We start from the raw sequence: 24,541 nt of genomic DNA, 5'->3' as shown, positions 1-24,541 counted from the left end.
CGCTTGGCGTAACGCAGGCAAAACCATGTATAAATATAGAAAAAAAAAGACAGGAAGCGAGCGAGAATTAGAAAAGGAGAGAAAGAAAAGGAAACAACACGAATAAAATTAGGAATAAGTAGCAATAAAGATAGAAAAAAAGACAGAAAAACTGGAAAAGAAGAAAGGAAAGAAAGAGAAAACCGAAGCGTAACAAAGAACGCTACACAGCCCCGCACTTCCTTCAGCCTTGACACTGCTACTGCGAAGCTACCCTAATTTTTTTGTGAATACAGTGAATACGGCCACAAATATGCATCGCAAATACAACCCTGTTAGAGTACAAGGATATAAGGAAATGCTTTTAGTTAGCAATGTTTGGTACAGGCCCTCTGTGTAAGAATTGTTCTTCGCTGCAAAAAAAAATTATTTTCTGTCTAGGTAGATTAAGCACGAGGACAAGTGTTGCTGCACCGACTGCTGTCAGTAAGTGTTTCTTCTTTTCGAACCTTCCACCGTAAATCTATAAAAAGCGGCGGGTGGATGTCCATGCCGTGTAATCTGAAGCACTACCAATTGGAGCTAGCTTAAAGCCACGGATGTAAGGTGTGATCTATGTTGCTATTTCTGTAAAGGGCGACGTACACAATGCATGTTGCAATACCGCGCATTTGGGAAAAGCTTTTGTAGAGAGGAAAAAGAGGGAACTCACCATCATTGAAATTTCTTATAATTGCTATTATCAGGGGACGCGAAAGATCTAGCAATAATCGAAAGCATTGTCCGAAGCACAGTACAGCTGATGTCGGTGGCTGTACCGCGGAGGTTTAGGCCACATTGCTTAAAATGTTGAAGGAGTACTTTTTCTCCCGAACTCGCTATAGTAGGAGATATTTCGTGAGAAGCATTGCGAAGCTGCCTGGCGCGGTAGCGCCGGGGTACATGCGAGCAGTTATTTCTCGAACTACAGTTGCGATTTCGTGCCCTTCCATCGCATATCCCTGCCCCGCGCTAAATGTCACTGTATAGCATTACAATATGCGTTCCCAGATTAATGAGACGTATGATGACTTCCCTTAGCACATTACGCATACTTAGTACCCGATACATGCATGTTCTACTAGTCTTACGACAGATGTCATTTAACCTCCACTAGTTGCTAGTAAGCGCTCCTTTATCAGACTTTGCTCTTCATTTACGATAAGAATAATTGTGTATGTGACTTCTACTTTGAACTTCAGTCGAGTCACCAGAGGTACCTGGTTCCCTTACTTACCATGTTTAACAATATATTAAATTAGCGGCACTACATCGGAATCCACATCCACGTCTCACGTTTGCAGTAGTTCAAAATTGTACCGTACATGTGTGTTCTACATTTCTTGGCATGATCCCGAACACTGCCATCAGCCTGGTTGCTTATCCTGCACAGGCTTAGGTCGAACGTCCCCTGTATTTATATATTTGGTGATGTCCGATGAACAGACTGTACTGCACACAAAGGAAACCCATGCGTAGGTTGTTTCAATTCTATTTACCATAAGTTTACGGTAACAGCTCAAGAGCCTCCTCATAAGCGCTTGTGTGTTTCCGTAAACACTGCCGAGGTTCTCACGTAGATTGGTCCACATGGGTTGACCTGCATTTCTAACCATCCTTAGATCGGATGCGCTATCACCCATAACCGAGTTGCCAACACGGGTGTGAGAGTTGCGTTCATTTGCGAAACCAAGGCAGTTCCTTCACGAGAGGAGCCTCTGTATCCACAGTCTTGATTCTTAGCGTTAAAGTCCCCTGCAATGATGAGCATATGATCCCCTACAATTTTGCATGTTCTTTGAAAGAGGACTTTGAAAGTGGTTTAGGTGTTCTTGGGTGTGCTGTGCACGTTGAGGACACCGATCGACTGTTTGAGGTTAGTATTTGGTATGAGTTCGATCAAAATGTGTTCGTCTTTGAGGTCGGGGCGGACCTCGTGGCAAACGTATGCGTATTTCTTCGTGATGAATGTGGCTATGCCCCGTGTGCCTACGAGATGTTCCGCTTAGTTTCTACAGCGCGACTGGACGCGGACGGAGAAGGAACACGCAAACACACACACAGCGCTGACAACTTTACTGCGTCATTTCGAAGTTTCCTCAGCCGCGTCCAGTCGCGCTGTAGAAACTAAGCATGAACAACCAACTAGCCCGCCAACGCACTTTAGAGATGTTCCGCTTCGGTGCGGTAGGCACGAAAAGCGGGTTCGGCGGTAAGCGTTTCTTGGAGTAGAATTATGGCAGGCCGGTCGGCACTAAATTTAATAAATCATTGCAAGCCTGCCTTCCGCTTTGCGAAGCTGATGCAATTCCATTGCCAAAGTAGAAGATTGGTTGTGGGAGCCATTGTTACTGTTTGAGAGAAGGCGCGATTTGCGGTGCCGTGATCTCTCTTCCTGCTTCTAGCATTTGTAGGTGATTTCTGCGATTATAGCTGCGCGAAGCTGCTCGAGTATTTCGGTCAAGTTCGCGATAGTGAGCCGTACATGCCCAATACAAACACTATGTGTTGCTGGGTACACGAAAAAATAGTATTCACAGGTGAAGAGGAAAAAAATATCCCACCGCTTCTATTTCTCGCAGCCTCTTTGTATCTCTTTCTATCTGCCTTTGTCTATTACCTCGCGATGAATCTAAGCGTTCCCTCTTGACATAGATCTACGGGCAAGTCGTCGTTGGCGTGGTCCTTCCATCGCTCGGGGTCTTCTCGCAGCCGCCGCTGCCTTTCCCGCACTCGGGGTCTTCGGCTCACCGCCGCCGCTTCGCAGCCATTGGTTGGGCTAACTGTTGAATTCTCCACTTTTAGTGGACCCGAGGTGACCAGTGGGATTTGCCCAATATATGTGGCACGTATTCGTTCATGACGATGTAGTGGTATTTACCCGAATTTCGTGACAGAGACCCTTTTATGGTGATGATTATTTTTTGGTTCACCGGACAAGGTACGGTTTGCTAAACAGCCTCGCCGTTAAAAAAGAACTTGAGAAGCGTGAAAAGCTGGGCCGGTTGGTTCATGTTTAGATGCGAAAAACCAGCAAACACTTGAAACGAGGACGAAGAAGAAGGCGAAGAAGAAGGCACATTTATTCACACACCAACGCCCGAATTAAATCCACTTTATAGACGCATCCACTGCTTATCAGGCGTATTATCAGGCTGATGATATGTCTTGGTTGTAGCTTCTGCGCTTGCTTGGGTTAGAGGTATAAGTCTACGTGGATGCGCCAATGAAGTGTTTTGTGAGTCTGGCAACCGTATGTGATTGAATGTGTTTTCTTCTTCGTCCTCGTTTCCGTTTTCGCTAGTTTTTAGCATCTACAAATAATAATCATATTATCTGGGGCTTAACGTCCCGAAATCACGATATTATTATGAGAGACGCCGTAGTGGAGGGCTTTGGAAATTTCGGCTACCTGGGGTTCTTTAACATGCACCTAAATCTAAGTACACAGACCTGAAACATTTTCGCCTCCATCAAAAATGCAGCCGCCGCGCCCGGGATTCGATCCCGCGACTTCCTGGTCAGCACTCGAACGCCATAACCACCAGACCACCGTGGCGGGGTTCTGAAATATACGCAGTGAAATATTTGACATGGTGTCCTTTACTCTGAAGAAAGAATGTTGCCTGGTTAAATATTACTGGTGATATCCTACTTAAATTATTTCAACCTTGCGTGCATTAAATAGCCAGCCATTATACCTGTAAACACATTGTACCATGTGAGTATGAACAGATCTCACGACTCTTATAAGCGAACGACTGTTCCCTCCTGCAATGGCGTGTGAAAACAAAAGTAGCCACTCTTCTCATCCAACCTCAAATTCTGTGATCTTTTGTAGAAATATGGTAATCATTGCCATAATAACAAGCTTTTATTACATCTGATTTCGATTAAGCATCTAGGATGCCATGGAGCTTTGCTGACACGTCCCAGATGCCACAGTCATGTGTTGATGCTACTGAAGTGTGAGATACATTACAGGAGAGACTGAAGGAAAGCAGATGATTTTTCAAGGGCTCGTTTATCTTTGTTAGACACAATATTAATGAGAACTAACAGTCAATAACGCCAAGGAAAGTACAGGTGGTGTTATCTGTAGTATTTAGAATATAAATGTGAAGAAAGTAAAGTGGACGAAAAGATGACTTGCCGCCGGCAGGGACCGAACCTGCGACCTTCGAATAACGCGTCCGATGCTCTACCACTGAGCTACGGCGGCGGTCATCCTCCCGTCCACTTTCTGGGGTATATATGTTGATTAAACCTAGGAGTGTTAGTCAGCGCCAATCGCAGCCATGGCGGCGAGTGTGAAACACTCTTTTTTTGCCTGTTGGCGTCACGTAGCACATGATCTTTTTACGAGTTGGCAGCTGACCAATAATCCCTCGCATACTACCTGAAGGCATTAAGTCTGCCAGGACGAGACCCTCGCTATGAATGAAGGAAAGCAGATGATTTTTCAAGGGCTCGTTTATCTTTGTTAGACACAATATTAACTAACAGTCAATAAGGCACGTAAGACTTATCGTACCATTGTTTCGATATATTTGTCCCTGCACGTACCACATGTCGCCTTCCTTTTTTGGACCACGTGTCCGCAGGTCTAAATGAATAAGTTAGAATAATAAGCTGTAATATTTTACATTCGACTAATTTTCTTGCAGAAGGAATACTTCTACCTCCAGGTAAACACCCATCCGCATGTCTTAAGCTTCTTGGTATTACATGTCTTGCTCAAATATGATCCTCTCAAGAGAGTGCATCTTTTTATGTATTTTAATAAATGACGACATATATAGAAACAGCCATAATCCTATCTTTTGTTAAGTCGTCCTAATTTCCTTAGCCGTGTGTGTCATTGCGTATGCAATTAGTTTCATCAGTCAGCTGCAACTTTAATTTTTTCTCCTATCCGGAAGCCGACAGTAATATATTCCACAACTTAACTGTACAAATAGCTAAAAACAACGGTTACGTAATGTTCACAAAGTTTTGAAGTGAAAGGCGGTGTAGACTGCATGAAGTAAACACATTTTACTACAAGCCTCTGCAGTTCTTAGAAAGAACAGTAAATGAAAGGGACAACACTCCACTGCCAATTATATATTGTAGGCTATCCAAACTCCCTCAAACTTCTGCAAAATATCTAGGAATAGAGTTTCATCTGCTCATCGCTTCTTTTGTATCTAATGTATTGCCAAATTTTTTTACGATGCCCCATGAAGAGACGACCTTGACTGGACTTCAACTGCTCAATTCAGGTTTCTGCTTAACCGAATGGCTGCTGTCTCTCATTTTCGCATAGAGCGTATACCATTAAGTACGTATGTTTGGTGTGCAGAGCTGAACAAGCATGCCATATTTTTCGTGAATCGCGCCGTTTATTTCAATATTCAGAAATTTTGAGGGTATCCTGAGCTCATTTGTTAAAATGCAGATTTGGCGAAACCCTTATTGACTGGTTCTTATCACTTTAATGCACTAGTTATTTTAACGTGCTTTAGAGGACACCAAGGGTTTCAGCTCTTTAAAGCATGGCGCTACCATTCAAATTGACCTTTTTTTTTCAAATAATGAATTTTCATTTGCGGCTTTCTGATCGTGTATGTAGATCCAAAATTTTTATGCATCAGAAATTGCGCCTCTCTGGTCCTTTTTAACCAGTATGGTCTTTTTCAGCACTACCCTCAAGACCAAAATGGCATGTTTGGAAAACTTTAGTTCATGGTTTTCTCGAAACCGGATTTTCAGTTGTTCTTGCTTGCGCGAATTCGTGTAACTTTTAAATAAAGCAGTGTTTTTTGACAAAATGTGCTATGCCTTTTGCCCAGACAACAGCTTGTACACTTAACAAGGATGATTAAAAAAGATGGTCCAATTTTGATGCTGTAAGATTTCAGTTGAAATGCAACCTTTTCAAATGTCATAATTTTTAGTTTTTAGGCTACATTAACTTTATGTTTGTGACAGCCAAAAGAAACTACTTGGTTACACAGCCTACATACATAGCTGTATGCTGCCGAGCCCTCTTGCTTTCGTGTGGTTCGATTGATTGTTGTCCTTTATGGCGTGAAGGGCGTATTTTGGGAAATTTTTTAAAAGTATATTAAGATTAGCTGCAATTGTTTTTCTGAAGACACTTCAGCAATCGATTTTTTCTCCAAATCCCAAAATAAATTCTAAAAAGATGGCGACAAAGCTCACTGCGTGAAATACTATTTGAAGCATTAAAGTGATAAAAACTATGCTGCCCTCTAAGTAGCAGTTTCAGAAACACTTCATTGAAGTTAGTTCCTACACTTCTCTCTTGAGGATACAATCTGTTTTTTGGATATTGAGAGAGAGAAGAAAAAATTCAAGGAGGTGTGCCATATGCAGCTACGTTGTAAGAGAACAATTTAACTGCACATATGACATTGCTTTCATGCTCGTCATTATTTGTGATTCCATGCAGCATGTGCCCCTTTCTCTGTATTATTCAATGAATAAGTAGAATAAATAATATGTCATACTTTATATCGGCTCGTTATTTTACAGGAACAAGGCGCCATGGTCCAAGTAAATATTGATCTTCATTGGTAAAATTATTTGCGAATACATATATTGCTCATATACAAGAAGGTAAAAAGGATACGCCCCGTTCAGAAACTTTTCATGCGTACAGCCAGGCTTTGCCTACTTTTGTCACAAGTCTAAAAAGTGCAGTTTACTAAAATATAGATACGATTCGTTCTTCCCCTTCGCAATCTGCCAGCAGTAGTATTTGGGAACAGCTCAAGAGTGACTTTCGCTGTACCATAATGACTACTACCAAGTGTCTGTCATACATGTTAGCTATCATGGTCGTTGAAGAAAATAAAATTGATACGCGTAAACATCTTGTTAGTACTTGGAATAAAAGAGCTTAAACGACAGGTCGACGAAAAAGCCACACCATGGCGCTGTTTTATTTCGTCCTGCGGCTTTAGCGCTCCTTTACTACCTGTAATCATTATCCAACCAATGTAAATGCGTACCCTACTGCAGTGACATATCGATGTCATTTTCTATCTGCACCTGCAAGTGAACACCAACTCTTATACGCTGACAACGACACCGTGTGCACGGATATGCAGCCACTGCTTGATTTTGTACCGAAATATTTTGCTTTCAGAATGGGAACATTCTAAGAATTGTCATAATAGGGGCTTCTAATCTGGATATTATAAATAAGCCTGTAATATGTCATCATGCTCTGTTATAGCGCTTCAGCTGTCACGTTCTAGTGTCTATAGTTGTGAGCTGTGATAGCGATTGCAGGAAAATCTTACGGCACGTGAAAGTTATTTTTGCACCATTTAAATGATGTTGTTGTTTCACGTAGCATTTGCGACCTTCCCTCTTCGGATCACGTGCCACCGCATTCAGTGTTTAAAATGAATAAATTCTAATGTTTTAAATCACGCACATTATTTTACAGAAAAAACTGTCCGATTTGAAGAAAATCTTCCAACGCTGCGTCCTAAATTACCTGGGGGTAAGTATGCTGCCGACATAAGAGCCGACAGGAAGAGTTCATCACTTTAGTCTGTATAATTCCTTCGAAAGATGGCGTGTTGAAACTACAAGGCGGCGAGGATCGTCTAAAAAGCCCTCCTTCGCTTATACTTGTGTGGCATTTAGTGTGCACACAGTTTAGTGTGCACACAGTACGTTACACTCTGCTTCTGTCCAAGTGCCAAGAACAATACTTTTCAGATATTATAATGCAAACAGCAAAATAGTTTTCACTGAATTTCGAACGCACACAAAAGAAAGCTCGTGCAGGTTAGACGAAATGATTGTACTTTTATTAAACATTGCCCGCACTCTGCCTTACAAGAGGTCCGCACCACAGGGAATCAGCATTCATAATCAAATTCTACATTGCTGGCTGCCAAAAACCCGACTAAAACTTGGAGACAATATCGGTTCCTATCTCGTGTAACTTTTGTCGCATTTTTAGATGCGAATAAGCTCTTTGACTAGCCTGCGTAACGCTGTCCCTCCGTCCGCACAAACGCGAGGCAACGTGCTTTCCTAGGCGCAGGTGTTGGAGCGGTGCCAAGTAGTTCACGCCGCAGCTGGGAGTTGACGTCACGCTCCCCTCGCACGCTTCCCTCGTAGGTGCGCGCGTACGTCACTCTCTCCCTCACCCGCCGGAGCGCCCGCAGCTGCCGGCTCCAACGCCAACTCGCCTCCCGTGTCTGCGTTTCAAACAAACGTTTACACCAGTAAACGCTACACCGAGTTTCGCTTCAAACGAATCTTCCAGCGCTCACCGCAGCACCCGCGTTAGCGCCGTTCAACCCGTGACGCCACACGTGCGCAACGCTGCTGCTTCGCATCCCATCAGAGTTCCCTTCGTGGAGATGATCCAATTCTTTTATGATATCACGCGGAGATATATTATTGACTCAACAACTTCCGCCCGAGAAAGTTATAAAAATGCTTTTCATAATTTTAACTCTTCTGTAATTTTTATTTGGTTGGGCTAGCTTTTCAAACTATTTTCAACTGATTCACTGAAAGATATATACTACTACCCGCTTGACAAATCTTCCAATTAGCTGTATTGTCAGCACAGTATAGAGCACGAGTAGATGTAAGTGTGTAATATGTCATGTTTTGAACCAACGAACCAACCGTTTGTGTTTGACGAAGCTTGCTTTAAAACAATTCTAAAGGGGGGGGGGGGGGGCATGCTCTATCGAAACATGCCTTGTCTGCACTACAACTCACCTGACGCGGTTATAATCTGCAAATTGAAGACAACGCCAAATTTCGGTGCGCGTATGCCGTTAATTTGTGTACCTTTTTGAATTATACATATCGAGTTCTTCCTGTTAATTTGATTGCGAAAAAAAGCTTTCGTGCCGAAGCTATTACGCCTCAGTTGTTCTTTTTCTGTATTTTCGCGCTCAGCTATTTATTTTCCTTTAAAACATATGCACTGCCTTAATGAAAATTCCTTCAGGGGATCTTGTTCGAACTCAGGTTATTATAGATGAAAGGAAACGCAGTACAAAAAGAGCGAAAATGAAAACTACGGCTTCATTAGCGTCCGTAACTTAAGCTTGAAATTCTTCGGCGTACGATACAGACACGCGAGTAGTAGTTTATTTATTTAGTCCAACAAAGCATCCACTATTGTACGTGTTAGCTTGTTTACGTGCATTCTAATCACCGAAGCGTCCCAAAGAACATGTTCACTCGACTTCGTTTACCGCAATGTAGTGGAGATGACAATATGCCGCAACATTGAGCTACCCATGGCGCTCTTTTTGTCGATGATTGAAATGCCGACTTGCACGCCTGATGCACCACCTTCGAAGACGAGAAGAATACCGTAGGAGCTGTCATGTACAATGAGTGAATTGAATGCCGTGGTGCATTGTACAGCGTGAGCGTGCTGGGTGTTTCGTATTCTTCGAACGCTTTTGTGCTGAACCCAAAAGTTCGATGTCCGCATCTTCCTAATAGAAAAAAAGTTCTCTCTAGGAAAGACACCTTTCTTATGCGCTGTGAAACAGCACTTGCATGGCATCACAGAGCACCGAAATTTCTGACGTCACGATCACAGGCGTGCGCACGAGGGGGCCAAGAGGGGGGTGCAAAGTTTGCCCTAAACCTTTACTCAGCCGGACATTGCCCGTCCTTGTTTGAGGAACTGGGCTTGGCCACGCACTTTTTGACAATAATGGCAGCCGAAGACCTCTCATATTGGATTCCAAGGGCTCTTTACTTCCCATCTTCACTCCCGGAAAGTGACGGACCAAAGGCAAGCCATTGTGAGAAGCTCGCCATCTCTTCATTTCCATTTTTTTCATCCATTATAAAGCATGTTTTGTGTTGGACTCGACCAACGGATGGAGTGGGGTGTATTGTCATTGTATTCTGCTCCTCCTAATGGGGAACCCTACACACTGCTATGGACACCACGACGCCACATAACGTGACATCAAATGTTGGAACATGGCTATTTGGCCTAGTTGGAATCGTTTCACGTTTGAGCAGCTTTATATTCATGTTTCATGTTTAGGAAGAGCCTGTATTGTGTGTTCTCTGATTCGCCCCTGCTGTCTTCGCGCTTCCTAAACATGCATCAAATGATGACGCCATGACACGAAATTATCGCTTGGTCAAAGGTGGATCGATCACGGAGGCAGTGCAAAACGAGGTGTAGAACAGTTGCAATAATAATAATAATAATAATAATAATAATAATAATAATAACAGTAATTGCAAACGTAATAATTGTTGGGGCTCTATGTCCCAAAAGAACGATATGATTGTGCAAGAAGCCGTAGCGGAGGGCTTCGGAAATTTATAGCACCTGGATTTCTTTAATGCACGCTTCAATTTAAAGCCCACTATGCCTCCGATCCTGAAGAAAGTGCAAAACGACATTATGTGGAGAAATCCTTTTTGAGCAGGCGGGAGGAGATTAATACGTCAACTCAGAAGAAAACGAAGAAGATGGCTTTCGCCTTGGAGTCGTCATAGGCGATTACATAAGGGACCCTATGAGATTTTACTTGGAAAGCTAATTGGTCAAAACGAAGCACCAATATGGGTTAAATCGGCACAATCGTTTACTTTGTAGAATTCTTTCACAACGCTTCTGCTTTATTTCTTCCCACATTAATTTTATGTCTACGTATATGCGCCAGCAACGAGCACAATGTGAACGCAATCACGAACTAAATCAGTTTTTCTTATATACATAAAAGTTGCTGCATTTTCAGATGTTTCATAATCGCGAAATACGGTATAGACTGAAACAATGCAAAATAAAGCATCATGATCGTGAAAGACTAGCGCCTATTGTATAATACGAATACTTCTCAGTGTTGGGCAGAAATAATCATTTCTTCCTAAATAGTCATTTGCCTAAATGTTGTTAACGAGATATTTTCATACAATGCCTCCAGTGCAATTCATGCGAAACTTGGCGACGTTGCCACGTGTTAAAGCTTAATAGCGTACTACACACGCGCGCACACACACCCGCACACACACACACACACACACACACACACCACACACACACACACACACACACACACACACACGCAACACGAACGGCCGTAGGTCATTGAGAATGACTTACCATGGGTCCCCGGTTTCAAAAGTGCGGGTTACACTAAGGGGACTGAACGAAATGCGCGGGAGCCGCTCAACACAGCATCCACGACCGATGCAACAATGACGCACTCGATGCAAGGTTCACATCCTCAAAGCACTGATTGCGACGTGCATCTCCGCTGCGCATGTAGTTCGGCAAGCAATGCAGCGCTGAGGGGCTCTTATTCCAAACAAAAGAAGTGAAGGGTTGACGCTGCGCGGGTTATTCATATCTTTCTGCAGAAATAATTTTTTGTTTCTCAATTTGACGCTTGATCTCAATATCGACCATGATGACGGCTGAGAATGATTTCGTTTCACTTCAAGTCATCATTTTCCGCTTGTTACTCCACTTTTACTTCGGCAGAAAAACAAGTCCTGAAGCCGCAGAACTCGTTAAGATTTTCATTACGTGGAAAAAAATAACTACTCCAATCCATCTTAATCGATACGATGGCTTCGGTGGCAAAAGGATATGACAGCTACTAATAACACCTATACATTCTATGTCTGTTCACAGCGTGAACAGAAATAGCCCATAAGCACGGTCAATTGTAGCTGATAACATCTACAGGGGCTAATTTGTGTTCACAATAAATAACAGCGTTCAATAGCAGCTATAACGTCTATATGGGCTAATTTGTGTTTACAACGCAGAAAGATGTACTTTAATAATTAAAAGTGCTGAATTACTGGGCAAATTTCTTTCTGCGCGACATGTTTTTTTACACCTTTTTTCACTACTCTCTAAGAAAGATGGAGTACTCGGCGCGTATTTATGCCACGCAACTGTAATTTTTATCTACGTCGCGTGATTTATTTCCGTTATCAGCACGGTCCCCGCATTTCCCGGTCACGAACAGCGTAAGAAATACTCTTAAATAAATCTCACTTTGGTCTTTGAGTGTAGTGGCAAAGAAAGTGTCATGATATTGACAACTGACAAAGATAATGTTTATTCTTACGCACATACGCGACCAGAACATCAATGTTCATTCGTGACATATCAAAACGCGCACTCACACATGGGCCGTTTGTTTTCGTTTGTCCCACGGCATCAGCCCTTAGTCCAAGTGGATGCTTTCATACGCTGCACCTACGCTTCTTAAGCTCCCCACTAAACTATGTCGCATCGCCAGAGAGAAGCACTTTATTGCGACCCTTACCTATGGTATTTAACAACATTTTCGATCAGTCAAATTTAATCAGAAGCTGCTTATGACAAGTTCGACCGTCGTGGAATGCTTCCAGCCTTTAACAAATGTGCATGAGCAATGCACTCTCTTGTAAATCACCCCACATGTCACCATAACATCGAGCTCTGCTTGTAGAGACGCTGTTGTGGGAGCTACAATCCTCTGAGAAGTGGGTGACTCTTAAATGACCAGCATCTTGCGTACAACTGCCCATGTGCATTCAGATGGTGCTTCAAAGTTATCATCCAGCAGTCCGCGGTAACAGTTCCTGATATCCCTCATTGGTACCATACTTGCCACTAACTGACATCAAGTGTGTATCCGAAAATGTATAGAATTACCAAAAATGGCACCCAGAATAAAAAGCTATGCTAAAGAGGGCATACAGGAAAATAACATACACGAGCGATAAACAAAACTTATGAATGTATTGTTAGAAATATATTATATGATCTCCAATAACGTGATTGAAAAATGGGCCGTGCTAATATTCACTAATTGTGTCTTGCTGGAATAACTGTAACATAGCATGCATGAACCAGAATAGAAAATTATCTGTAAAATTCATGTACTGTATGTGTATGATCTTCGAACATTTGGGTCATTCCAAGTGAAACGTCCCAGCTAAAATTCGATCCCCAGCGATTCTACTGAAACAAATCGAGCTAGAAGGTAACTGTGTGAGAGGGATTTTAGTATTTTCGTTCAGAAAAATTTTCTGGTCACGTGACGGTCCTTTGAACATTCCGGCGAGAAGTAAAAGTTGGGTGGGAATATATTATGCGTATTCACCCTTGAAACTGGGTAAAATAGCACATTGTGTTTTGCGTCAGTCTATTGTCATATTTCTTTCACGTTACTTCACAAGTAAAACCATATATTAATTCTCCGGCTTAAATAGGCTCAGCAAAGAATCAAGAAAACGTGCAAATTCAGATAATTTTCGTAAAACCGGCGGCAATGTTTCAGCCGCAGAATTACTTTAGCTATTTTACCAATCAACGTAGTATCTGCTAAAAATATTTTCCACCTTTGTATACAAGCGTTTATTGAGAAAAATGCTTGCAAATTTGACAAAAAATGACCTTTTGGGGAGATTCACTCGTAAATTAAGCATCGAGGCCCTCGCGCTAAATATATGTAAGATGGTTCTTTATATGCTCCAACATCTTCCCTTGTGATGTGGAATTTTGTATTCCTGTAAACTTTGTTTAAAGCCCAAAAATAATTTGTGATCAATTGTCACGTGATCAGAAAACTTTTCTGAGCGAAAATACTTCACTAAAATCTCTCTCACACAATTACCTTCTAGCTCGATTTGTTTCAGTAGAATCGCTGGGGGTCGAATTTTGGGCTGGGACGTTTCACTTGGAATGACCCATTTGCAAGTGAACAAGCACATTCTCCTGCAATGGACTGAGAACGTACGGAAACCACTGCTTACTTCAATTCTGATATTCGCTAGCTTCTGTTCAGAAATATGTTCTTATGTGTCCCTACACCACTCAGTGTTTAAAGACAAGAAGGTGGTTTCTTTGCAGCCTTCACTACGCTCCCTAAGGGCGCTATCTTTTCTTCGCCACTTATTTCTTCATACAACAAACGTCGAAAATCGCAGAACTAAGAGTTGAATCTATCAGGATCTTGCGCTTTTTGGATACACGCTTCTATCTCTGCTATCGTAGTCGAATGCTCAAAAAAACTCACATGGTCACTTATGCACAAACCTAAGACGACAGAAAGGCGAAATCCATCAGTTTCTTGTCGGTCGATGTGCTGTTCCATCGCCGCCACCTTACGAAAGGTTTCCGCAACTAATGTGGTTTTGCATTGCATCCAGGATCGGAGGCCCATCACCTGGCTTGGACTGCCTCCGTGATGGGCCCACCGTGGACCAAGCTAAGATGCAGTGACGTCACCTCATATAAAGTCACTGTGATGTAACTATAACGTCATAATGACGCCACAAATTTTGACATGTGACGTCATGATGAGGTCATGTGGCAAAGTCACCACATGATGACTTTTGCATCACTCGGGTGAACGCCCACGCAGAGTCCCGCGCCGGCGTCGCGCGTCGGCGTCCACCCGAGTGAATTTTCGCGTTTGATGAGGCAACTCAAGATTTCACCTGAATAAACAAAGTGAAATCATTTGATCGCGCACGATAGTCATGCTAGGCAAGCAAGAGATTACTTGTGGCTGCAAAGCAAAGCAGGGTAGCATGTATGTGGACAAAGAAACAGCTTATTTCCTCATGAAGTTACTTGAACAGACTGAAGAGACTGAACAGCCCCAATGAATATGCGTAAAAGTCGGGAAGCGCCGAGAGAGAATAATGGGCTCGTTCTTCGTAATTTCAGGGGTTTTTTAGGGGTCCAATAATGACCACATATGGCCAATATAGCGAGCTTCAATACTGGCTCTTGCATTATAACCATGCACAGTACAATCCACTGTTAAAGGGAACACTCGAATCAGCCACATCGATATTGTTGGCGCTCTAACTGCAGGTGGACGTGGAAACATTGTTCGTGCACGGCACTAGTCTCTGAAAAGGAGTGGGAACTGTCAACCACAGTTGGTCTCATGCAAATACAAGTCACTGTGCGTTTGCAAGAGAGCCAAATCTGGATATGCTTTACACGCAAGTGTTCCCTCTAACAGTGAATCCGTCTGTACGGCTTTGCTCACGCGTCATAGCTCTCACGTTCGATTGGGTATGCTTTTCAATTGTGAGTTATTGAAAAATCTTGCCGAAAGTACTCCTTAGATCTTTACATTTGCTTCTTTTTTATTTATTCGTATTCCATGCATAATTCGTCCTCTCCCCTGTTCGGGCATCGCATCCGCGGCACTTTATCAATTATTTATTCTAAAAATTATATTGATTAATTTCCACTTGTTATCTTACAGCAGAATCGCTTCGACGTCGAGGTAAATATCAAACCACATTTGCACACTTATTTGGCAGCGCATCCCTTGCTTCCATACAAGCCTTTAAAACGCCTATTTTTTACATTTGCTTAATTAAGAACATCATATCCATAAACTACAAAGCAGTGAATTTCTTTTAACCCGTCTTGATTCCCTTTGTATTTTGTGGACCGTAGCATACACAAGAGCAGGATGCAAGAAAGAGACACGAGAAGTGTTACGGATGTACCAATATTTTACAGTATATGTGACTTCATTTACTTCGTTTGCATTGATTGGTCAGTGCATATACATTTTGCCACAGTCCTTGTTTGTACCACGTGCTCGCAGTACTGAACGTAGTATTAAAGTGAAGGAACTCTGTTTTATATTTCGCTCATTATATTACAGGGGGACGGCGTAGACGCCGAGGTAAGCAACTATCTCTCTCTTTTTTAAATTTATTAGGATGTCCAATTTTGCTGAGATGCAAGCCTGCAAATATGTTCTATCCTTTTAGTACATTCAGCACATTCACACGATGATATGTAAAAGCAGTAAGACACCGATCCTCGCTTAAGCCTTCCTGGTTTGTTCAGTCTTCTTGGCATAAAGTATACAATTGAGCTGCATGTTGTGCTACTCGTTACGTTTTTTTTTTTTTCTTGCCCAAACGCCGCCGTTAGTTATTCGAGTACATATTTGCAGAAACGGTGAAAAAAAAATTGGAGTCATTCCACCCTGTGATGTCGCATGGCCAGCGAAATCGTTTAGCACACTACAAACATGCGATACATGATATGGAACCGTAGACGATCAAACACCCTGCAGCTAAATCCGAAATCTCTGTCCAGAACGTTCCTGTTGAGTTTACCGTATGGTCCTTTAAAATTTTCTCTTTAACCAGCATGCGTCTTTTTTGCAGCGACATGCGCCGTGTTGTCTGGCTTAACGCGTGCGCTTCGCGTTTGGTGCACGAAGAGCCATGTGAGAAGGATGCGCCTTTTCCGTGCATACTCTGTTTCGGGAATGTGTATTGCATCGAATATGTCTTGTACGTTGGCGTACCGCGCACGGTTTTTATTGGTGATTTCCGAAGACGGATTTGTACCCAAATTTGTCTTCATTTCATAAAATTAACCCGATACTTAGACGAGCAGCTGGCGCCCCTGTTGCGGGAAGGTAGCTAATTTACAGCACATGCTCTGGCGATGCCCCTTGTTACTGCGCAGCGATCAAGCCTACCAAGCCAAATGGTGCTCCGGCATAAGAAGCCCCAACAACGGGCACGGCCGCTACGTAAAAAACAGGTGCGGCCTGCTGCGTGGAGCCGAAACGGCGTCTGGGGCCTAGTTCTCCTTGCGCCCGCTCTGGCGCCACCCCTCCGGTGCAGCCGTTCACGGAGAAGCGCTTGGACAGTCGCGTGTGTACGCGTGACACTTCAATCAGGCCGTAGATAACGCGTTTTATAGTTGCACATTACAGGTTGAATATTGAAGTCGTTATTCGAAGTGCCGATTACCCTAAATATGTGAAGAGTTTGCCCTAGGAGTACCCATGTTTTGTAGAGTCGGCCTCAATACTCTCCATGAATGCTGCCCATTTGACTCACCTGAAAGGAAAAGTATCACTAAATCACTGAATTATGGGGAGGCAGTCGCCGGGCAGATTCCAAGGGCTGAATTATCGGCCCGCCGAAACGCACCACGAAAGCGCACAGAATTTAAATGTAGGTCCTTCCAGTGCGCCAACGAACGCCGGTTGTAGTCCAAAGACCGAGTTAGAGGCAAGAGTTGAAAACATAAACGAAATGTATTCTCAGTTAAGGCAGTACAGGCGTCACGCAAGCTTGCACACTCAGCAGGTATCAATTGCAGCTCACAACATCATTTATATGGGGTTTAAAACAACAGGAACAAACTTACCGCGCTACAAGTGCAATCTCATCCATTCGAAACTATCCAAGAACACTTAAGGGCCTTGAATATTCACCAAACGTGCGGAGCCCACAATTATTCGAACTTTTCTGGAATATTTCTCTTCCAGGAAACTTTCAGACGAACTCCAGCTCTGATCACCGTCGTTCAGCGACACTTTTTAAAACAGTGCTCCCATGGCGTCGCTCGATTCAAGATCGACTGACCGCACTGCACGACTCACTCGAACTACATAACTTCTTCGCCGAATTCACCATACCGTCCTAGCCTCCGTCGTCTCTCGGTTGGGTCCTTCCCGGTTTCTCGAACATTCCGAGTGTTTGTTCGGCGCGTAGCACGTAACACAGCGACAGCTAGGGGAAGGGATTCGTCTCGCTAAAGCCCCTGAAACTTCGTAGAGTAGCGACACTCTCCTCATGCGCTCTCGCTCCTCCTCGGTCTCCTCTCCTTCGCACACTCTTTTCGAACGTGGCGCCACCTACCTTGCTCCTGCGCAGCAGACGCCCTTTTGCGGAGTTGCACTTGCTTGCCAAGCAGCGCGCTGTAAGCATTCGCGCTAGCCGTCTAGCTCTTAATATCTTCTTTTTGTTTGAATTATTTCTGTTTAGGATATGTTATCGCTTTTATATAGCACTGGTTACTCCTTTTCGCGAATAGAATTCGGAAAAATCACAGCAATAAATAATATTGAATAAAAGAGCGCCAAGGGATAGTTCATGTATCTTCTTCTAAAGCATAGAATTTCTCTCTGGTGGCTTATGCACATTTATTAACTGCACCTTCTGATGTGTGATAACTTATTCTAAGATTATCTACACCAGCCTGACGCTGGCCCACGACAGCTCTGTGTAGTGCCGCATAGCGTATACAATATGTACAGAGAGCGGTGATTGCCTTTCATTGATATTTTTAGTAAATTTTTCATTATTAAGGCAGTTTTTATAGGTAAATTTCAACTCACTAGACGCACTGCAGTCCCTGATGTCGACGCGCGCGCTAGGTCAACTAGTCCTTGACATCAGGCGCTTGCGCTAAACTCACAGGGTCCCTTATGCGTTCGCCTAAAACGACTGGAACACGAAAGCCATCTTCTTGTTCTTCAGCTGACGTATCTATCCTACACTCTAAGCACGGTAACGTTTACTAAAGGTGCACATTTTCACAAATTTGTGTACTTATAAAATAGAAGTTATCTAGTAACCTTTAGTACCCGTTCATAGTATCGAGCATTCTCACGTAAAAATAGAGGTTACGTTGTACAGTACACGGTATATTGTTTACACAAAACGGCTTGCAGGAGATTTTATGCGGCCACATCACGTAAAAATAGAGGTTACGTTGTACAGTACACGGTATACTGTTTACACAAAACGGCTTCCAGGAGATTTTATACGGCCACCGCTCTGCGCCTCTTCTTTCCTTCGCTCTTCTTTCTTCGACGCATTCCAGGAGGTTACGCTCATCACATGCTTGGATCAGCCAGTTGTGCCACAGCAACGGAAGCACAGCCTTCCACTCTTTTGCACTTCGTGCTGCGCATGCCTCGTGTTTTTTCCGCGCTTCCTTGTGCGGTTTTAATACACCGTCCATATACGTACGCTGAGAAACGCGAACCTTTGCGGAAGGTGTCAAATGGAAGGTGCTTCTCGGAACACACGCGATGGCGCATTGTAATCATTCAAGTGCATGACTGCTTATAGAACGTGACAATTGCGGTGACCGAGGCCAAACGCGTCGCCTTCGCTCATTAGAAAGAGGCAGCTAACAAAACATTCGCATATTCGAGGCGACTTGGAGTTAGCATGCACTACAGTAATGATGAACCGCGATTATTATTAAAATGTGGTCGACCCGTCAATATCAGTGAAGACCAGAGATTTTATAACAGTATCATGATATACGTGTCAGGCCATCCTCTCTTGGTCCAACTTCTATGCAGTTTAAGCATAGGCTGTCGTGATTATAACACTTCAATTATTTTTCTGCTGCTCGTGCACTTTCATTGACTGTGTTATTCGTGCTTATCAAACTATGTGTTATCCGATAATAAATACCAGCCGTCTATTTGTTACAGGGCTATTTGCGATTTTGTTCACCTTCAAATGTGGGATCAGCAATGGAAACGTGGATACTGACAAAATGTGAGGTTGACAAAGCAGGGAAGCTGCTGAAGGCCGTAAAGAAGTGCGCGGAGAATTAACACTGCTCCTCACGGCGTAGAGCATATTCAAAATTGATATACAAACCGTTCGCCATACGCCACGTTTAGTCAGTTTTACGTACTTCTCGCAAAACCCAAAGAACTGTCTGAAATCATCGCTTAATAAGTATAGCTGGCTGGTACGTATGTGCATATTATATACGAATGCTGAATGATATAAAGACGCAGTAAAAGCAAATGTATGCATACGCAAAAATACAATAATACCAAGAGCGCATACAAAGAGCCGCAACGCGGTTTTCTCGAGAGATAGAAATTGTAATGCTTAAACATCTACTTAATTGGATCAAGAGAGGATACTTGTCTGATACACATGGCACAACTCATGATTAGGAATATCTGTCAATCACCTGCCCTTCTTATTTATCGTTTTAGTGGCAGACCACATTTGAACAACACGATGCTTGTGGGCGAAGGTGTGACGTTATGATGCATGCAAGCTCTAAGCCAACTCCAAAGGAAATTGTTTTGTGCTATTCCTTGCGATGAGGGAAGCGTACATCTCTTGCCACGGACACCGCAACTGTTGTGCTCTAAGCAGACATGTACCAGAATTATTCCAAAGCTCCAGCGTGTGTATTCAGGACAGGGCAGGCCATATGACACCGCCGTGAAAGTTCTCATTACTCTGTGTACATATTTGTACGCTGCATAATAAAGCCGCAGAAAGAAGTACAAAAGATTAGGCGTGCACAGAAAGAAGCCCTAAAGGAAGAGCCACGCTTCTCTTGCTAGACGACACTTGGCTGGGCCGATCATGTGCGTAGCGAGTGGTCCGAAATGCGTCGCAGAAAGAAGATCGAAAGAAAAAAGAGGAAGAGGCACATACCCATTGTTAGGCGACACCTGGGTCGGTGGGCCACGGATAGAGCGGTCATACTGAGTGGAGCCCCCTGCAAATAATACGTGATCAGCGTCGTACTTCTCCTTAAGTACACTAATGTGTGCGGCATACCATAACTGCTGGTACTTTGCACATAAGCAGGACAGATGAAACCCAGAGGGCAGCCAAAAAGAGGGTGATTGTCAGTCCTTTACTTTTGTTGCTCGGGTTGTGCGTGCTCCCAAGAAATTTTCTGAAGAAAAAAAACATCAACCATTCGAAAAGAATTCATATTTCATTGCTTTATACCTCCCAAGCAGAATACATCAGTTTATTGATTTATAGCTTCAGGGACTTGTCTAGCTGATAGAAGACCGCAAGTATTCAAAGCGTTTCCCCTTGTTTTCGCCTGTGGTTGGTACAAATTTACAGGAGCAGGTGGTCAGGATCTGCAGTCAAACCCTCTCTTGCTGCACGCACCATCATGTTTCATCAGTCAATATGTCAGCTGCTGATTCCGCAATCTCCACGCTGGACAGTCGATCCTAAAAGGAGAGGACCGTTATTTTACACTATTCCAACGGTTACTGCCACTTTGCACACAACTGCCGATAACATGTAATGTGAGACACATACTCCACCCCGCCCCCCCCCCCCCAAAAAAAAAAGGGTGTTACTTGACCACTACATAAGCGTTCCTCAAATCTACTATCCTGTGCAATACGTTTATCGGAAAACAAAAATCTTATTTAAATCGCACGTTAATACCAAAGGCAATTGACATCTGTTTAGCACAAAAGTCAGCAATACAATAATGTAAGTGACAGTTTAGTAGCAGAAACACGACAGCAGGCGATTAGAAACAGAAATATTACAATTTACAATTTTCAGTGACCATACTCGGCATTTCACGTAGAGCTTGAATATGCTCGTACCTAATTGTTTTCCTCAAGGGGCATCTTCCACTTGACAGTTCACAACCTCGGCTGCACCGAACGTAAGGCATATCGGCGTCTGGAAGCTTCCAAGCTGCCTGATAGTAGATCATCCCAGCATGCCTTGGGCGGGATGTATGCTGTAAACAGTTCCAACGCAACACATTTATTATGGCGGGAAAAAATCATTTGTGTTGTCTACGTACCTTTAAACATTCCGGCTTTGACAGTTAAATCACATGTATACTGATTCATTTTTCTAACCACAATGACACGTTGCTTGCACCCTAGAACAGAACGAGAACACAAAAAAAAAGTTATCTCAGTGCCGGAGAACAAATTTTTATCGCCAAGGAACTAAGGACATCGAAAGACATACCAACCACACTGACCATGTCTCCCTTTGAACTCCTACGTTGCACGATTGCTGGCATTCGTGCTATCTGAAAATCGTTAAGCCACAGCGTATCGCTTATCGCGTAACATATTCTCAGCTGCCCCGTTTCGATAGCGACGCATTTAGACGTAATCGAGCGACGCAGAGCAAATACTGCCGGCAACAATGCGTAAAAGCATGACAACTTATTTTTCTGACTCGACCCAACTCTTACAGCAGCGTAAGCATGAGCATGAATTATCTGAATTTTGAATGCCGTACATTGTGATCTGCATGAGTGCAACTATGGAATGAAGATGACTTCAGCATATATTTGTGGTAAGGTTTCAAGTTAGGTCAACACGCAGAAGTTTGAAGTCTGACGGAAGCCCGTCTGGTTGGGTTGATACGTGATCACGTTGAAGACCCGAGGCACTGAGCCGACTAAAGCAAAAAGCACACGCACACATGCACACACACACGCACGCGCGCACACACACACACATACACACAAGCGCACACACACGCACGCGCGAGCGCACACACACACGCACGCGCGAGCGCACACACACACGCACGCGCGAGCGCACACACGCACGCGCAAGCGCACACACACGCGCACACACACACGCGAGCACACCACACGAGCACACACGCACGCGCGAGCACACACACACACGCGAGCAAACACACGAGCACACACACGCGCGCGCGCACACACACACACACACACACACACGCACGAATGCGCGAGCAAACACACACACGCACACACACACACACACACACGCACGCGCGAGCACACACGCGAGCAAACACGCGCACGAGCACACACGCGCGCGCGCACACACACACGCACGCGCGAGCACACACACACGCGCGCACGAGCACACACGCGCACACGCACACGCGCGCTCGCGCGAGCACACAAACACTCACGCACGCGCGAGCACATACACACACGCGAGCACACACACACGCGCGCACGAACACACACGCGAGCGAACACACGCGCGCACACGCACACACGCACGCGCGAGCGCACACACACGCGCGCACGAGCACACACACACACGCGCACGAGCACACACACACGTACGCACGCACACACACGGAGTGGCCGGTATCAAGAGCGACTCGAGATAAAGACGTCGTGACAGTCATTTTTCTCTAGCGCGAGCACGTGCCTTCCCCCAGTCGATTGCGTGTCCCCTGAAACGTGCTCAGCCAAAGCACCGGATTTAACAATTTATTTTTTCACGTCATAAACGTGCTTTTGTGTGTGTGTATTAAATGTTTACTTCGGTCGGCGCAGTGCCTCGGGTTCGCTACATTCAGCTACACACGGAAGGATGCTGTGATTTCCTTTAAGACACATAAAACTACACTTAAAACGCACTCTTAACGCCATTTCATTGTCTTTCGGGTACTTAAAGCTTTATTCATTTCGGTAGCGCAAAACAATTAAAGACAAGAGAGGACACGTTGACAGGACGGGCGCTAGACATCAACTGACTTTACTGCAAGGAAACACACAAAAACCCGTTGCACAGGCGCGACGCGCTACATCACTCTACGAGGGCTTTTTTTTTTCTTTTAATGTGTCTAATTTTCTTTGCGCTACCGAAATGAACACCAGTGATCACAACCAACTAGCCCGCATTACCGCCTTAAACCCTCACTCGTCCACCTAAAACTGCCGCAGCAGAGTTTGAAGCATGGCGAAAAGTTGAATTAGCCGACACGTTGCGTATAGACGCCACGAAATATCATGTACCAGTGACAAGGACATGACAAACAGCCCAGACTGCCATTGACAGGAGCGAGTTACTGCGCACGCAGAGCTCGTCTGGGCAAAGCTGATCTGGGGCACTTTGTTTATGCCGCCTACAGTATTTCACACCGTGATTGCAGCCTTCATCGAGCGTGTTGAAGGTATCAAGACGGCGACAGCAAGAAGGGTTAAACTTCTGTCCTTCATCTCTTCTCACATAAACGTGTATGATAACGAATGATCTTAGTCGGATGTTTGATAATATACGCCCAAACACTCATCTTGTAATGTCAAACGCAGAGCAAATACTGCCAATAACAATGCATTACATAAAAGTATGACACGATTTATTTAAAACATAAAAGTATGACACCATTACATAAAAGTATGACACGACCCATCTCGTACAGTAGCGTAAGCATGAGCATGACTTCAGGCAAACACGCGACATAAGTACATATACACAAGCAAATAATGTACTGAAGAGAGAATATTGCTTACCTGCAAATCACATTTACTGCGGTCTTCGGGCAACGTAACAACGGATGCAACCCGCTCGACAATTGCGAGTCTCAGGCAAGCGAAGAATCAGCAATGCAGCTCGTCGCAACGGCCGCGCAGCCCACTGAACGTGCCCGTTGCAATGCATCGTGGCTTATTTGCGGCGGATCGCGCACGTTAATGACTGTCCTTGCTTGCTGTATCACTAGTTACACGCCACTCACGTACACAACACGATTAGACCAGGCACGTTAACAAAGCGCGGAGCGTAAAACCTGGTTAAATCGATGAAACGAATAGCAGCACTGCACAAACGCGACTTCAACAACCGCACCAACCGCCTCGCATTCGAATGCTCTTCCCGGCATACACCTCAAGCTGTGCAAAGCCTAGGAGAGATGACGCCGTCCCTGGTTCGATAAAGTTGAAGCGGCGCCTCGAGGACGCCACATTTGTTACTCACCGCGAGCTCATACATCTCTCTACGCGGCCTCTCTACTGGAGCGGCCGTCCCACGCTGTTTTGTGAACTCAGCGGCATCTTTTTCTCCCGTGTTAGCGAACTGATGACGGTTAACCGTGTTTGGTGCTATGTTGTCCCGTGACGTTTGCTGCACTTTACGATCCGTTAATTATAGCACGAAGAAAAACAAACAAACAAACTAGACAACACGACAGCGAAATTAAAATAAATTGT

General features: G+C 44.1%; 1 protein-coding gene and 1 long non-coding RNA gene across 3 annotated transcripts in view; one reads left to right on the top strand and one right to left on the bottom strand.

The window, feature by feature from the left end:
- The window catches only part of LOC119402860 (uncharacterized), a 40,958-nt gene that overhangs the window by 8,984 nt on the left and 7,433 nt on the right, over positions 1 to 24,541 (top strand). Inside the window, exons 2-7 of the mRNA XM_037669909.2 lie at positions 421 to 465; positions 4,686 to 4,706; positions 6,559 to 6,579; positions 7,481 to 7,537; positions 15,279 to 15,299; positions 15,690 to 15,710. Of these exons, the coding sequence (XP_037525837.1) occupies positions 421 to 465; positions 4,686 to 4,706; positions 6,559 to 6,579; positions 7,481 to 7,537; positions 15,279 to 15,299; positions 15,690 to 15,710 (186 nt within the window). The remainder of the gene's footprint in view (positions 1 to 420; positions 466 to 4,685; positions 4,707 to 6,558; positions 6,580 to 7,480; positions 7,538 to 15,278; positions 15,300 to 15,689; positions 15,711 to 24,541) is intronic.
- On the bottom strand, positions 20,565 to 24,238 carry LOC125759690 (uncharacterized). Of its 2 annotated transcripts, none has more exons than XR_007417311.1 (3): positions 23,846 to 24,238; positions 21,195 to 21,334; positions 20,565 to 20,804 (listed from the first exon to the last, which is right to left on the bottom strand). It is a non-coding gene; the product is annotated as an uncharacterized LOC125759690 (long non-coding RNA). The 2 variants fall into 2 exon arrangements; XR_007417312.1 differs by lacking the exon at positions 23,846 to 24,238 and adding an exon at positions 21,401 to 21,453.

This window comes from Rhipicephalus sanguineus, chromosome 8 (genome assembly GCF_013339695.2).
Source record: "Rhipicephalus sanguineus isolate Rsan-2018 chromosome 8, BIME_Rsan_1.4, whole genome shotgun sequence".
Classification (NCBI taxonomy): Eukaryota; Metazoa; Arthropoda; class Arachnida; order Ixodida; family Ixodidae; genus Rhipicephalus; species Rhipicephalus sanguineus.
The sequence above is the reverse complement of the archived record's forward strand: the minus strand, read 5'-3'. Positions and strand labels throughout refer to the sequence as shown.